Here is a 16,732-nt window from a genome sequence, read left to right on the forward strand (position 1 = left end):
CAAATTAGATATTATATTAAAAGTCAAAGTCTTTAGCTTATAACTATTCTCTATCTCGAATCACAACTTATTTGTTTTACTATAATAGAATATCACTACTACTTAATCATATTTATCAAGGTAAAAAAAACATATTAATAAGTTTTTGGGCCAAAGCCCGAAGCTGTAGTATGTACTTAAGTAGGCAAATTCTCCTCCACCATATTAAGGCAATTGCTTCCTGCACCATATCACTGCACCGATTCCAGCGAAAACAAAAAAGACGAAACTGTTCTTAAAAAAAATTTCCAAAATATGTGTTCCAGATTTTTTTTTCTGGAACGAAATTTTATATTACGGATTTTTTATCTGGAATGAGTTTTTCATTTTTGTTTTCAGATTTTCATTTCCGAAACACAATAATCTCTTTTTCAGATTTTTTTTTCGGAATGTATTATTTTTAATTCCAGATTTTTTTTTGTCCGAAATAGAATTTTAATTTTTATTTCCGAAACTCAATAACCACTTCCAGATTTATTTTTTCAGCATATATTATTTTCAATTCTGGATTTTTATTTCCATAATTAAGGGCATTTTTGGAAATTAAAAAATATGTTAGATGCAGGTTAAAAATGATTGGGTGTAGGAAACATTTGCCCCATATTAATTTGAAGACTGTTTCTTTCTGGACCTTCATATCTTCTCTCACCTCCATATAAAACATGAAAACACATTTCAATTCTTCTTGTGTCACCCCGTTGAGTATTTTTGGATTATCTAATTCGAACCGCATTTGAAAAAAGAATTCCGAATTAATTCATAAACTAAAAAAGATTTTTGAATTATGTAATCCATAAACTAATCATGCATATAAAAAATGACTTCTATGTAATCCTTAAGTTAATTACAAATTTGAAAATTTATTTTTAAAAAAAATATATTTTCAGATTTTATATTTAGGATTTTTTTTTCTGAAATGTGTTTTTTTCGTTTTAAATTTATTTAAGATTTTGATTTTTAAATTATATTTTTTGAATTTCGAATTTTCAAATCCAAAATAAAGAATAATTTTGAAAAGTGATAAAGTAGAATTTGTCATTTAAGTTATGTGGAGGTGGCTGTTTTTTCCTGCACTCCAGACACCTCCATACTTCTTAAAATGCTAAAAATACCTTGTATTGATATTTTATTTATTTATTTTAGAATGAATAATCTAAAAAAATTATGAATTATAAAATTCTGAAGCTGAAATCTATAAATAAGAATATATCTCTTTCAAAAAATACATTTCAATTATAAAATCTAAAAGTATTTCCAAGAATTCTACAACTCAAAATATGCAAATTAAAAAATATACCTTTTAAATTATATAATTCTTAATATTATTGTAGACCGGAATGTATTTGTTTAAGGAGGTGATTTTTTGACCTACAGGAGAAGCTACGTCGGAGGAAGAAGAATGAGGGTGTGAGGTTTGATTAAATAAAAGAATATTATTGATAATTGGGTGCAGATGAAGTGAATGAGAAAGGTGAATAGTTGTTTGAGGAAGAAGTAGAAGAAAACGGTTTTCCTTGTCCGTTTGAGGAAGCGGCACAGGTTTTTGTGTTTCGGCGTGGGAAGAACGCTTCTTCTGATACAATTGCATATGCAGCGATTAAGGAGTTCTGTGTTTTCGGCCACCAACCTTAAGAAAAAGTATCTCAATTCACGGGCTGCCATTCAAGACACTTTTTTTTCTACCAAGGTTTTTCTCTCTCTCTCTCTCTCTCTCTCTCTCTCTCTCTCTCTCTCCATTCTCTTTTCTCATCTCTTCTCACATGTTTATGTGTTTTAGGATACATTTGAGAGACATCGTGTGGTGTTCACTGTTGGAACTTCCATTGCTTCCGTTGCCACTGCTTGGTTCGGTCTGTCTTTCCCCTCTTCTCTTCTCTTCTCTTCTCTTCTCTTCTATTCTTTGCCCATTAATCACACTCACCTTTTATTAAAAATTTCATAGGTTACTCCTTGCGCCATTTACATGACACCAAAGTAGATCAAAGGCTTCAATCCATTGAAAATGCTGTATGTACATAAATCTCTTTGCTTCTATTCTTTTTTTTTCCTTTCTTTTGCTTCATCTTTGTATCATGGGGTTCGTTGTGTTTCTGTCAGGTCAAAAGCAATTCCAATCTCCAACATGCCGAAATCAAAGACATTGTCGCAGGTTCCGGAGGTTGTAGCATTCCTGCTTGTGTTGCCACTGCTGGAACCTCCCTGGTTATCGGGTTTGTTCACTATCTCCCTCACTCGCAAACATTAACATGCTCCTTAACATTTCCACTGCAACATTGTTTCGTCCTTATTAGCAACTTGACATTATTTCATTAGTGCAATCATTGTGGAACACAAACGAAGTTGTGAATATTGGGGGTTGAGAAATTTTTATGGTTAGTTCACCAAACATGAATGATTGCAGTGTCATGATGGTTATTATATATTACGAGGATCGCCAAAAATTGTTTGTTGCATGTAATGCAACCAATCTCATTCTGTTGGAAAAGGTCTGTGGTTGCTGTATAATTGTAATGTTTTAATTAATTACAAACTGCAGAGATTAAGAAAAATTAATAATTACAGAAGTTTAATTTTGTGTACCTGTATGTTCTTGTTATACTACAAATTCCCACCCTTTCAGTCTCGGCTCTTGATCTGTTGTTCAGATCACTGTGAATCTTTTTGTCCCTCGCAGTTTGCATGGATTAATTTAGGTGACTTAATACTTACTGTTGAACAGTACTTAATTTTCCTAATAATACAGTGATGTGGTTCAATTTTCCAACTAGCAACATGAGTGGGGTTTTAACAAGTTTTACATTGACTGAGAAAGGCTTAATAGTGAATACAACTCTCCTGTTTTAGCTGGGCTTGGGACTGGCTATTCTAGAAGACTAGTATGCACAGTAAATTTTCCAACTAGCACCTGAGAAAAAAAATTGCAGAAAGAAAAGAGAGAGATAAAATAATTTAAAGGAAAGTTGGAAAAATTATGATGTAAAACTTAAGATGTTAGTAAAAAAAACTAAACTTTAGATTTTTTTAAGAGGATGAATCTACCATTCTGATTCTGGCATTGCACATATTATTCTGCTGGCTCAAAATCTATTATTGTGTGGGTTCTTCACACCTACAATTAAATCTATGCCTACGCATTCTGCAAGTTCACTTTACACACCATGCTCCCGTACCAATTTATCTATTTTTGATTTTGCTTGGATTTCTCTTTTATGTACTGGGGAAAATGGGACAGGACATTGATTTTTGCTTTAGAGATAGAGGCACTGTGAGGAGGAATTTGGATGACAAAACTAAAAGGCTACATGAATGATTTCACGAATTACAATTTTTAATTCCATATACCAACATCTCCCTACATATAAATTTGATGCTTCTTAGCTTCAAGGTCTCAAGGCTTCTAAAATTTGCTGATGACAAAAATAATTAGGTGCAGTTTTGCATATCGGGAAGGACATTGGGAGTGGGAGGAAAACAGGGAAGGGGGGAGTGGGAGGAAAACAGGGAGGTGTCACTCTCAACTCTTTAGCATCCTATTTATTATGTCTGGGTTTTTTTTTTCTCAAACTCAAATCATTACTCCAATCGGTTTGCTTCTGAATTTGGAATATAGTTCTTGTATGATGTCAAGTTTATTTGTTTACATCTTGGGTTGGTGTGCACGTTTGATATGAACAAGATGCCTCAGTTAAAATCACTTAAAAATGTTTTAATCAGTAAAAGGAAATAGTACCATATTATATGGCATCTGTTTAATCATGCTGACAAGATCTTAGATGTAAGAGTATTGAATTTGACCCGTTGATTGATTGTAGGTGTTGGTATACATGTTTGACGTGAACATGTTTCCTCTCTTGATGTGTTGTTGCTTGTTTCTTAACCCATGCGTATTGACTTTTATTTTCTTTTGATATTTTGCAATCAGTGGATTTAAACATTCTAATTTCCTTTTAGCTATGAGTTCTCACTTTAGCTGATATACAGGTATGCCTTAGGATGGAGAGGTGGAATCTGGTATGCAACTAAGAAGTTCAGAAAGGAGCAAATGAAAATGCTAGGACAGATTACACCTAGAAGATGGCAATTGCTTGGGAAGATAAAACCTAAAGGGTTGCAATTCCAATTCCTTAGAAGAAACCTTACAAGATTCAAAGTGTCTGATACTGTACTACAAACATCTGAATCAAGTATAAAGGATGCAGCTATCACACATGTTACTGGAAAATCCAATTAGTATACTACTATAAAATGATTCTTTAAGAAACAATATTGTTGAGATGGCTGCAGATACCGGATTACGCATTCAATTAGATAAAAGGAGTAGCAACGTGGTTTATAACCAATTATCATCAAATTTTGCACTGATGTTTTATTTTGGGCAGCAGCTGCTCATCCTTTAGCTTCATAAATTCTTCATCCTTCATGTGAGAAGTGCTTTAGAAACTTGTGTTCTATTTTGATTGTTGAATTTATAAAGGAGGAAATACACATACTTTAGTTTTTGTGGCTGGCAAATAGAACTCTCTATATTGGAGGAAATACAGATTAAATTTGTGTTGTGTAGGGAATGAACAAGTTCTTAATAGTGTAATTTTACTGACAATTTTTTACCAATATAATATAATTCAAGAGTGATATAACATATTCTCTAACACTTGGTTTCCATTTTTTCCTTTCCTATTTAGTTGAATACATGAAGATTCCACTAGTTTGGGAATGGACTCACCAGATGAGATAAGATATCTAAATATTTAGTGAGAAGGGAGAAAGGGTAACTCTAAGTTATTAAAATAATCTAATGGTTAGCGTGTGATACCGAGTTGTTTTTGTAAACTTATGTAATTAATTTGAGGTGTTTTATGCGTGGTAAAGTAATTGTTGGACACTATAAAAAGTGATGCACTATTGAAGAGGACATTTTTTGACAGATGGAAATTTTCAAGGATCAACGTTTTCACTTCAAAACCTTTCTTTCAATGCTTAAATAGTACACCCATATAAACAACCTTTTTAAGATTCAGATGATTACAGATTATGCATTTGCTGTTAATTTCTTAGACTAAGAGTAAGAAAGCACCCCCCAAGATGCTTAAACCGAAGAAAAAAGTACACGGATGCTGTTTTATATATTTTGTTTTAGTTTTATTGTTAATTGTTATGTTAGCTACAAATCTGTATGATAAAATAATTGCTCAGAGAGACTTAATTTTTTTTAAATAAATCAGTATTTTAAAAATTAGTTTTTCTCTTTCATTTGGAATACTCTAAGTACACTCAAATATATCTTAATTTCTCTTACTCTTCTGTTAGATTATTCTTTGTATTTAGTTTTAGTTGAGAAAAAGAACTCAAACAACTTGAAGTGCAAACAGTGAAAATATAATTTCGATAGCTTGAATCTTTAGTATTTTCGCCGCATAACCAATTTGTTTATGATCTTCCTCTTATATTCAATGTTTTTTTTTATCATATTTTAACTTAGTTAACCGTCACCACCAGTATAGATACCTTTAATTTTATCTATTTTAGGATTAAACAATTTTTAATACTTTTAGTATCTGAAAAATATTTGATAGTTTTAAATTCTTAATTTTTTATAATTTTTTTAAACCATACGATAACTATGGTTAGTTTAATGCTAATAAAAATAAGACATTAATATACTTTGGTTGCTTAGCATAACCTCCTTACTTAATGAATTGATTTTTTATGTCTATATTATTTGTAGTGAACAATAATAAAGATGTATTGAGAAAAACATTAATTAAGTTGTTAGAAATTCTAAAATATCAATTGCTTTAAGATAAAAAAGAGAGAGTTAAAACATCTAAAAGAACATGAGAATTAGGTAGTATATCTATCATCATAACTTCAGATGTTTACTTGAAAGGAATGAGTAACAATTATTCAGTTCTCACCATCCCACATTATCTTATTACTAATTGCACATCTGAAAGTTTGTATAACAGTATTATATACTTATTCATTTATATTTCAACTAAATTTTAAATATTTTTCTTCTAATTTGGAAAATATTGGATACTTATTAATTAAGTTAATATTTTGATTTGGCCTAAGTGTGAATACATGTTTCGGAGTGGTTTGCTTTGTGGTACAAAACATGAGTAAGTATTACATAATATTTCGTTCTAAGCACATGTTTTGGCATTTTGTGTGCACCACATCGGTCTGGTCAGGAGTGACCTCTGCAGTGAAAAACCATCCACACATTTCTTGCTTAAAGAAGCGTGGCAACAAAGTCCAAAAATCCCTGTAATTTAACAGTGGCTCCTTGGTAGACCCCACATATGCTTTGTTTAAACCACTGTTGACAAAAAGGTGGTTTAAAACCCCTCATGTGAATACCTTACAACTATTATTTTTTCCTGTTTTCTGCGTGTATAAATAATGTCTGGATTGGAAAGATTAATGTACCAGGAACACAGAACATGGCCAACACATCACTCTCAACAATCCTTGTGATTCTCTTCTGGGGTTTAACTCTTGCAACTGGGAGGAAACTCTCACCACTTAGCACTACCACTACAACATTGTCATCATCCCCCACGGATGGTATTTGCTCATCTATGGTGAAGACACAAGGCTATACTTGCGAAGAACACTTGGTATGTACTGTGCTTGCATCTGTTTCTGTTTCTGGTCAGAAATCAACAAGATTTAGAGCAGCTAGTAGCTACTAACTGGCTCATTATGTATTCTTTTAGGTGACAACACAAGATGGTTATATTCTTAACTTGCCAAGAATTAGAGTGGGAGAGTTAAGGGGGCCACCTGTTCTTCTACAGCATGGGCTTTTCATGGTTACTAAAAGTTTCATAAGCAACTATATGTTATGGATTTTGTTGTTGATGTTGGTAATTAATGTGATGTTGTGGTTGTAGGATGGCATAACATGGTTATTACTACCTTCAAAGCAGTCTCTTGCATTTCTTTTGGCGGATAATGGGTTTGATGTTTGGGTTGCTAACACACGTGGAACCAAATATAGCCGGCAACATACAACTTTACCACCTAATAGCTCGGTTAGTTTTGTCTACTAAAATGTTAATGTATTTCTATGGTCATCAATTTGTTTGGTTCTATTGATTATATCAGTTTTATTCTTTAGGATTACTGGAATTGGTCATGGGATGAACTAGTTGCATATGATCTTCCAGTCACAGTCAAGTATGTGCATGATCTAACTGGACAAAAACTGCACTATGTTGGTCACTCACAGGTGAATTTCACATTCTACACTTCCCATTCTTGTTTTTGACTTCTTCAATGTGATGCTCACTGCAGAGTGCTGAATACCTTTGTAGGGAACTTTGGTTGCATTGGCTGCTTTTTCCCAAGACCAGTTACTGAACATATTGAGATCAGCTGCCTTGCTTAGCCCCATTGCTTATGTTGGTCAGATGACTTCACCCCTAGCTAAAAATGCAGCTGAAAACTTCATTGCGGAGGTATTAGTTATAAAAATGCTTTGATTGTTTGCCAAAAGAAAAAATTCTTTCTAAAAATTCAAAAGATTAACACTGAAAATCTGTATTTTCTTCTTTACAGTCGCTATACAATTTTGGAGTCTTTGAATTTAATATGAGAGGGTAAGTAAATCATTATCTATATCATTCATTTCTTTGCATTGTGGAAAGGCTGCAATGTTGTTCAAACTTTAATGTTGTAAGAAAGTATGCAGACATTTCTCAAATTCTTAGTAGGTAGAATAAGATTGGATCCAGAAGTCATGCTGATGTGAAACTGCGTTTTCCATTGAATGTAAAGTTTAACTATAATCTAAGAAAGCACGAATTTGATCCTCCAAAGTTATATGCATCCTCACATTAGTCTTTGTGTCACCACTTTAGCCCTTCAAAGATTTTATCTCTTAAATATTCCTTCAAATGTTTAATCGATCACCAAATTTGACCCTAAAGAGGTTTCTTCCACCACTTTAATTCTTCAAAAGGATCAATATGCTGATGTTTTAAATCACTGATAGATTAATTTGGTGACATCAAATCTTTAGAGATTTAGTTTAGTAACAAAATCTTTGCAGGACTAATTCAGCAATGTTTGTAATTTTTGAGGAACAAATTTGGTAACCAAATTTTTTTGTAAGACATGATTGATAATACATGTAACTTTGGAGAATGAAATTGATAAGTAAGCTAGTTTATGACTAATCTTGCGACTCCAATCGTATGAAGATTTTTATCACTATTTTTCTCATGTTTGAATAGGGTCTCTGTTATAAAGTTGCTAAAGGACTTGTGCAATAACACAGGCATTGACTGCACCAACTTGTTGACCTCTTTCACAGGTAGCATTCATGTTCATATTCAGCTGTTATTCAACCACCAAAACTAACACTTAGTTTCCTTCATTGGCAACACTGTTATGCTTTCAGGTCCAAATTGCTGCCTTAACCCTTCCATTGTAAATGTTTTTTTGGATCACGAGCCTCAGTCAACAGCAACAAAGAACATGATCCATCTATCTCAGAGTAAGTGGTTCTATTTTCCTAATTTAAATATCATTCAGACACCAATATACCCTATACTTCATGATAAAAAGGAAGCATATATTATTAGCATAGATTTTGAAAATTTAACTGGATTCAGCTGTTAATTAGAATAATTTTTTCTTTCATGTGAGGGGTTATGAATCTTAATTATATATGAATATCAGTGATCAGAGAAGGAACCACTTCAATGTTTGATTACCAGAATGAAGATGAGAACATAAAACACTATGGACAACCCAGTCCTCCAGAATACGACATGACAAGAATTCCAAATGACCTTCCTCTCTTCCTGAGTTATGGAGGCGCTGATGCTCTTTCTGATGTTAAGGATGTGCAACGTCTGTTAGAAATTCTTAAAGATCATCAAGCAGATAAGCTTGTAGTGCAGTACAGAAATGATTATGCGCATGCAGATTATGTTATGGGTGAAAATGCTTATCGAGATGTCTATGAACCTCTTATATCTTTCTTTAGGCTTCAGTGATATTTAGTGAATAATACATCGTATAGAATTTTATCATTCCTTGTCTCTATATCATAGAATTGAATAGCACAGAAATGTCAATGTAATTTTACAGAAGATGATATTATTAAAGGAAATTCCTATAATATTCAGTATGTTATAAAAAAGGGATGGTTTTTTATAATATATACATATAAATATGATTTTACAGTATTTCTTGTGGTGCAGATTCTCTCTCTTGGTATTGTTAAAATAACAAGATACAACCAGACTATAGGCTTGTTACAACCACAAATCCATGGCTTCGTATCATCAAGATTCTACAACATTCTTTGAGGTTGACTCATCATCATTAAACTTTTTTTATGTCATCAGAGGGAGACTCTTTGAGAATGAATTTCTCATATGCTATTACTAGCATAATTTAGTTAAGACTACACATTTTCTGGTATTAAAAACTTGTTACTTTTTCTCGTATGACCATAAAAAGGTTCAAGAAGAACGAGTCATGTAATTATGCTCAAGGCATACATACTCATTCATACCAGCAAAACAGCTTTATTTGATGAGTCTGTTTTCTGATGTTTTGATTCATGGCTCATTTCCCTCGTGAAATACATGGCCAGCCATGTGGTGTTTCACTTTGTTTATGGATTCCATTAGACTTGTCCACAGTTGATATAAAAAAATATATAATGGTTTGAGCTTGAACTTATTATTTTTGGGAGGAGAATGATGCAGGCATGTACGCTGTTCTCTGTGTAACAGATGGATAGGCTAGGCATATTATGCATTATTCAGCCTTTTGAAGGCTCTGTTTTAGAGATGGACGGGCCGCATATTGTGCATTCGTTATCCCAATCAAGCATATCCCATTGTCAGAGGATTATAAAGAATGATTTGTGTAAGAACCTCTTTGATGTGGTACTTGTCTCAGCCCTGAGATAGAATATAAAATGTGTTATAATGACTTACTTGAATTGAATCTACCCAAAACTACTACTAAGAAAGATATCAAAGAAAACACAAATTCTAAAGTGCACTTGGTCCTAGTTCAAGATACATCTCATTATTGTTCATAATGCGCGGATAGGGGAGGGGAGATTAAAAATCTTACTCTAGATCACATTAATGTATATAATGTATTATTCTTTTGTATATACATGTCATAACTGATGATTAATATAGACCTTGGATCGGTATATCAACTATAAGCCAAGATTATCTCTTAGGTGATCGATATTACACCAAACATTCTACATTTCCTTAGTTTACAATTTATACAGAGAATGAGTTCAAAAGTGATATGAATATTGCATGTTCTTACAAGGATTGATAGAATCTTTTAAAATCTAAGACTACTCTAGTCTTTCGCTTATTCTTTCTCGGAGATCTTAGTTCATTTTGGCTGGTAGATAGTTTACAAAGACACTCAAATACTCAAGATAGATTATGATAGTTTCAGTAATAAATGAGTACTAATTGTGCAATAAATGTGTATTCTTATCTGTGGGGTTGTGTAACATGTATATTAGTTTGAGATGATTTTTTTATATGTGGATTTGTGCTCGAAGTCTTTTGTGTCTCATACCTAATAGGATGACTTGATGATTATTATTGTGGTAAATTTGATTAGTGACTTAGTTTTTTCCGTAGATAGAGAGTTACTAGTTGTTTTAGTGAGGTGCTCAATGATTAGCTTCCAATCTTTTTATGAAAATAGACTCGCTTGGTTGAATACTTGACACATATTGGTGTTTGAATATATGATGTGTTTGGAGTTGAATATATATTATACAATATGTGTATTTTATGTAGCAAAACAACATATTTATAATCAATATCATATTTTTTTTGTCATATCACATTTTATTCAAAAAAATGTCGTTATTTATTCCTTCAAATTGTATGACAAATGTTTTGTAACTCAATAAATACATTATAATTACAATGGTATTTGTAATCATCTCTATGCTATTAGCATTGCCCATTATGAATTGATATTTGTAATATATGAAAAAAAAAGTTAGTCTCCACATTCATTCTCTCATGTCATTTGAAAATATGTCATGATATAGAAAATGTGATTAGTGCTTCAAATTGAAACTACTAATAACAAAATTAACCTCTGCTAGTTCTACGTTGATGATGGTTGGATCATTCTTTTCTCTTCTTTCTATAGTAGTCATTGTCTTAAACATTGTTCTTGCTAGAGTAGTTAATTTAATGTTAACTTAAGTTATTTATTTAATTAAATTACATATATTTTAGTGTATAGGTTGGGACTTATATATTACATCAATAAATTAATTGGAAAATTTATAAATAAATTATTTTATTAAGATTTTATCACAATGCCAAAAAAATTACAATTTATTGAATTTATAAATAGTTATGATATATATATATATAATATTTTGAATTATTATTTTTTCAATTTGAATTAAATTAAATTTTTATTTTTTATTTTTTAAGTCTCAAAAAATTTATGTTATTAATTTTATTTTAATTAAATTATATATTTTCTTACTTAAATATCCTTTGATTCATACCTATTACATCAATAATATTATGTTAATAAACTATTTTCAACAAAATTGCAAAAAAGAAAGGAAATTCTCAAATGACGAAGCTAAGCTCATGGATGAAACTGAATTTATTACTTATTCATGTTATATAAATTTAATTAACAAAATAGTCCTTTGAATATTAAATATTTTTAATTTAATAATATTTAATTTTTTTGTTATTTTATAAAATTATAGTATTGATGAAATACTTTAAGATTTTTTTCAATTTTTAAAAATCTTGATGCAATACCATCACATTGTTTTATAAAAAATAATTTAAAATATCTTAAAATTCAAATTGAATACACTTCCTGATTTCAAAGATTATTTAATTCTATAGTATAATTATGCAAGAATTTCGGTCTAAAAGAAATTTAGTTTTATCATAAGAAAGAAACGTTTTTGTTAACATAAATAAAATTCTTTATTTTGAGTTTCAAATGAAGAAAGAAAAATGATTTGCCAACACGAGTGTCTGACGTGTAAGTATATAATTGGATGACACACGTAGCAATAGAAAGTACTGGAACAGACAAAACAAACGAAGAAGGGTTCTTTCTTCCCTGCGCAGATTCAGAGTGCATAGAGTGACAGAAAGACAATACCAATGTCTGAATTTCGAACATCCTTTTTCGTTTCATTTACTCTTTTGGTAATCATCTTCAACCTCGCCCCTTCCTACGCACTCTATGGAGCATCCTCGCCCGTGCTTCAACTCACTGCCTCCAACTTCAAGTCCAAGGTGACTCATGTTTAAATCTGGAACCCTTTCCCCAGTGTCCCATTTCGTGATCTCACTGTATTTGCCACTTTTTCCAAATTGGTATTTTGTAGAAACGTTAAATTTTGTATCTTTGCTCTTGAAATCCTTCTGGGCATGTAGATAGATATTTGTGGCGTTGTGATGTGGCTGTAGTTTTGATGGCTGAAATCAAGGTTCATGGCAGGTTCTGAATGCAAATGGAGTTGTTCTTGTTGAATTCTTTGCCCCATGGTGTGGACACTGTAAGGCTCTGACTCCTATATGGGAGAAGGCAGCTACTGTGTTGAAGGGTGTGGTTACTGTGGCAGCACTTGATGCTGATGCTCACTCGTCTTTGGCTCAGGTTGTGTATTGTTCATTTCTTTATTAATGATGGCATTTTTATACGTAATGAAATATTGAAATCTGTTAAATGAAGACTATGCTACATATGTTCTTTGGTTCTTGCCATCAGCCTTTCTGAAATATGAAGATGCTTTATTATATGTTTGACTTTTACGTGTAATATACACTGGAATTGCCTTTATGTGGATCAGGCATGATGCGAAGGACGGCTTGTTATGCATACTTATTTGAGCTCTTGGAACTGTCTGTTTAGAAAATCGAATGTTATTAATTGAATTGGACCTAATCATTTGAACCATTTTAGATGGCTTGTTTGTTTTATAGAATATCAACATGCCAGTACCATTGTATGTGTAAAGTTTTTCCTTGCTATTGGATCTATCACCACTCTCTTTTTGTGTAAAGCAACCAAATAATATAGTACCTGTACAAGATAGAATATCTCCTTGGAGATTCTTCCTTTTCTTGTTGCTTCATAGCATCAGTCTTCTATGCATGAGATTTCGTTTACTCGTAGATTTTGAGTTATGATTTACATGTTTACCTGTTTCTTAATTTGTTATTATAACTTATATTGGAACTTAAAAAACCTTTACATTTGCGCACATGTGTGTGTGCTTGGTTTTTTTCTGGATTCCCCACAGGAATATGGAATCAAAGGATTTCCAACTATAAAAGTGTTTGCTCCCGGAAAACCACCGGCTGATTACCAAGGAGCCAGAGATGTCAAACCAATTGCTGAATTTGCACTTCAACAGGTTATTTTGGAATCTTGTGTCGGTTATTTTTAGCCTTTTTCCCCCCATCAGTTTTTAAATGTAATATTTCTGGTGTTGTATGAGAAGTGTTATTGCTTGTGTCATGTATAGAGTGAAGATCTGTAACAAACAAAATAATTTCTTGAATTTCTGTTAAAAATTAAATGACTGCAAAGTAAATGAGATTCTGATTAAAAAATTAACAGCAAAAATCATTTTACACACCACTTTTGTAGTGTAGAAAACCTAAGCAGAGAAAGGATTGGAATGTATATTGGGTGAGCGTTATCTGACAACTTGTAAGTACAGGTCTATAAAAAAAAACTCATTCAGTTTTGTTTTAATTCATGATTTGCATGATTTATTGACTGGTGTTTGATAAATAATTAATTAAGTCATAATTGGCAGACTATCACAAGCAAATTCACCAATTAATTTGTGACTTGTTACACAATGCTAAGTCATTTTGTCGTGTTTCAAATATGCAGTATTTTTTTAAAAAGAAAAATCAGCAAATAGTATGGCTTTACTGAAAGTACTGCCTCCTTATTTTATATCTCATGTACAGGTAAAGGCTCTTTTGAAGGAGCGGTTAAATGGAAAAGCAACAGGGGGTTCAAATGAAAAGACAGAAACCAGTTCTTCAGTAGAATTAAACTCTGGAAACTTTGATGAGTTGGTCCTCAAAAGCAAAGAACTCTGGATTGTGGAGTTTTTCGCACCTTGGTAAGTGTCGCCTATGTCCTGAAATCTAATTTTGGATAATATGATCTGTTATTAACTGACTGAACCTAAAGTATTACCATTCCAGATGTGTTGCTCTAATAACATTTATCCTCTTTTATTTCCCAAAGGTGTGGCCATTGTAAAAAGTTAGCTCCTGAGTGGAAGAAAGCATCCAATAATTTGAAAGGGAAGGTTAAACTGGGCCATGTTGACTGTGATGCCGAAAAGGTAATCTTATACTTCTAAATAGTTTATAAGAACTTGACAAAACTACAATGCCTGTGATCAAGATGGTCACTGCATCGTTATTTATTTATTTATTCTTGTTAAGGGTAAGACGCTTATTACTGTCTTGCTTTATAATGTTTTATTATGCCCTTTAGTTTATATTGTTCTGACAGTAAAAAAATGTTACCAGTCTCTAATGAGTAGGTTCAAAGTCCAAGGATTCCCAACAATCTTGGTATTTGGTGCTGATAAAGATAGTCCTATTCCTTATGAAGGTGCAAGAACAGCCGCAGCTATTGAGTCATTTGCATTAGAGCAGCTGGAAACAAATGTTGTTCCTCCAGAAGTGACAGAGCTACACAGTCCAGTAAGAATTTTCTCTCCCACCTACTTAGTTGTGCTTTGGTTTGGAAGAGAGGATAATATGATAATGGATCTTGCTAAGGAAGAGTGCCCTAAGGGCACAGATTGTGAAACATTTGATATAACGTGTGTGTGTATTAAATGATTTCAATTATTCACAAAACCATGTATTAAATGATAATTAACAAGAACCTTCCGTATAGGATGTTTTGGAAGAGAAATGTGGTACTGCCGCAATCTGTTTTGTTGCCTTCCTTCCTGACATTTTGGATTCCAAGGCTGAGGGGAGAAACAGATATCTTCAGCAGCTATTATCAGTTGCAGAAAAGTTTAAAAGAAGTCCATACAGGCAAGTTATTTTGCTTAGATTCCATACTCTAATATCACTTTACACGTCAATCTCTACATATCTAAAATTATTTGATTCTCTCAGTGTTGCAAATACTTTATTTATGTGTATTTTTAATAAATCTTTGTTGCGAATTCTTTAACATCGTTTGAATTGAATTTTTGTGTCTTTGAGCACAGTTATGTCTGGGTAGCTGCAGGGAAGCAGCTGGATCTTGAGAAGCATGTGGGTGTTGGTGGATATGGTTATCCAGCTTTAGTAGCCCTTAACCTTAAGAAAGCTGTTTATGCTCCTCTCAAGAGTGCATTTGAACTTGACCAAATTATGTAAGTTTATTCCTTCTAACTTTATTCTAAATACTAAACAAACTACTGAGATGAACAAGCTCTTCAACATAGCTATCTATTTTCCACAGACAATTTGTGAAAGATGCTGGACGTGGAGGCAAAGGGAATTTGCCCCTGCAAAGCACTCCGACCATTGTGAAGACAGAACCATGGGATGGAAAAGATGGAGAAATAATTGAGGAGGATGAATTTTCTCTTGAAGAACTAATGGGGGAAGATGCTTCAAGCAAGGATGAGCTATGATCAAGTGAGAAGGAAATTATAGCAAATTAAAGTTTCAACCACCGATTTTTACGTTACAGGCAATATGTTTCTCATGATGATTGTGATCACTGTTCTGTTTTTCGATGTTACGAGTTAAAAACTAGTGAGTCTAGTGATGATCTTATGAGGATTTTGAAATCTCATTCAGTGGTACTGATATTTATCTAGGAAAATCTTTGATCTTTTCGATGTGTTTTTATTTTCCCTATCAACGAGCATTCACCTAACTGGTACAAGGTTCATAAGAAAGGATCTTTGATGATATGCATTATGTTAATCTATTGGCTATGTTTAGGAAATATATTCTAGAAGGAGAAAATATTTATTATAAAGAGGGGTTTGAACAATTGTTTTAAAGACTCAATATTTATATTCTCATCAAAATCATTAGCTATTAATGGAGTGATGTCATTGAGGTATAATTCTTGGGTTTGTGGTGGGTCATTGTGATATAAAAAATATCAATTAAATATAATATAACATAAATAATAAGAGAAACAAAAATGTAAGACACTTACACGGTATTGAATCTGGTTAACAATTTTTAAGATACGCAGATAAATTACTATTAAATACATATGTTGAAAAGGCTTGAGTTTGTGTCTGAGGATCTAGTTCAGTTTTATTAATCAAGTGTGTATATGTTGTGACTGAGCAATGTATACGTGTTGCTGTAAATTTCTTAATCTGTTGAGTTTGTATGAATAAAATAAAAATGAAGAGTTTAAATGGAACTTTGTCTATAGTTGTATGTGGAAATCAGCTGTTAGTATACAGTTAGTACTAATTAGAACTATCCATCACTTTAGCAGTAACAGTTACATTCTCCAGTAGCCTATATAATAGGTATCTCCCAGACATTTTCAGATTTCAGTACAATTTTCCTCAGTTTCTCCCTGCTTTCTTGCTACAGTCGCGGATACAATTAATGTTTCACATAGTTCTATGATTAGGATTTAACCTTTTTAACCAAGGCTAATTATAATGAAT

The 16,732-nt window shown here is 32.3% G+C and overlaps 2 protein-coding genes across 3 annotated transcripts; both read left to right on the forward strand.

Annotated features, from left to right (window-relative positions):
* The first annotated feature begins 1,368 nt into the window (after positions 1 to 1,368).
* On the forward strand, positions 1,369 to 9,242 carry LOC137823632 (triacylglycerol lipase 2-like). 2 transcript variants are annotated; one of them, XM_068628844.1, is made up of 13 exons: positions 1,369 to 1,726; positions 1,817 to 1,889; positions 1,982 to 2,046; positions 2,137 to 2,249; positions 4,021 to 4,130; positions 6,760 to 6,857; positions 6,939 to 7,079; positions 7,166 to 7,276; positions 7,362 to 7,505; positions 7,606 to 7,646; positions 8,283 to 8,362; positions 8,450 to 8,545; positions 8,731 to 9,219. In XM_068628844.1, exons 1-13 carry the CDS (start codon positions 1,628 to 1,630, stop codon positions 9,048 to 9,050), a joined length of 1,491 nt encoding a protein of 496 aa, XP_068484945.1. In that variant the 5' UTR covers positions 1,369 to 1,627; the 3' UTR covers positions 9,051 to 9,219. The 2 variants fall into 2 exon arrangements, with proteins under 2 accessions (XP_068484945.1, XP_068484944.1); XM_068628843.1 differs by lacking the exons at positions 1,369 to 1,726; positions 1,817 to 1,889; positions 1,982 to 2,046; positions 2,137 to 2,249; positions 4,021 to 4,130 and adding an exon at positions 6,420 to 6,662 and having other exon boundaries at positions 6,762 to 6,857; positions 8,731 to 9,242.
* Positions 9,243 to 12,120: 2,878 nt separating this feature from the next.
* LOC137826788 (protein disulfide isomerase-like 2-3) lies at positions 12,121 to 15,925 on the forward strand. The gene is made up of 9 exons (XM_068632926.1): positions 12,121 to 12,341; positions 12,547 to 12,705; positions 13,352 to 13,465; positions 14,034 to 14,191; positions 14,320 to 14,419; positions 14,610 to 14,786; positions 14,986 to 15,131; positions 15,311 to 15,457; positions 15,547 to 15,925. Exons 1-9 carry the CDS (start codon positions 12,207 to 12,209, stop codon positions 15,719 to 15,721), a joined length of 1,311 nt encoding a protein of 436 aa, XP_068489027.1. The 5' UTR covers positions 12,121 to 12,206; the 3' UTR covers positions 15,722 to 15,925.
* The last annotated feature ends 807 nt before the right edge of the window (positions 15,926 to 16,732 follow it).

Source organism: Phaseolus vulgaris, chromosome 8 (assembly GCF_000499845.2).
Source record: "Phaseolus vulgaris cultivar G19833 chromosome 8, P. vulgaris v2.0, whole genome shotgun sequence".
Classification (NCBI taxonomy): Eukaryota; Viridiplantae; Streptophyta; class Magnoliopsida; order Fabales; family Fabaceae; genus Phaseolus; species Phaseolus vulgaris.

What these genes read in the sequence shown, in the direction of transcription:
- LOC137823632 (XM_068628844.1), top strand. Translation starts at nt 1,628, where the DNA reads ATGCAGCGATTAAGGAGTTCTGTGTTTTCGGCCACCAACCTTAAGAAA. An exon ending in CTTTACCACCTAATAGCTCG is followed by an intron (nt 7,080 to 7,165) that starts GTTAGTTTTGTC and finishes TTTATTCTTTAG; the next exon opens with GATTACTGGAATTGGTCATG. An exon ending in CTGAAAACTTCATTGCGGAG is followed by an intron (nt 7,506 to 7,605) that starts GTATTAGTTATA and finishes TCTTCTTTACAG; the next exon opens with TCGCTATACAATTTTGGAGT.
- LOC137826788 (XM_068632926.1), top strand. Translation starts at nt 12,207, where the DNA reads ATGTCTGAATTTCGAACATCCTTTTTCGTTTCATTTACTCTTTTGGTA. An exon ending in CTGAATTTGCACTTCAACAG is followed by an intron (nt 13,466 to 14,033) that starts GTTATTTTGGAA and finishes TCTCATGTACAG; the next exon opens with GTAAAGGCTCTTTTGAAGGA. An exon ending in GTGGAGTTTTTCGCACCTTG is followed by an intron (nt 14,192 to 14,319) that starts GTAAGTGTCGCC and finishes TATTTCCCAAAG; the next exon opens with GTGTGGCCATTGTAAAAAGT.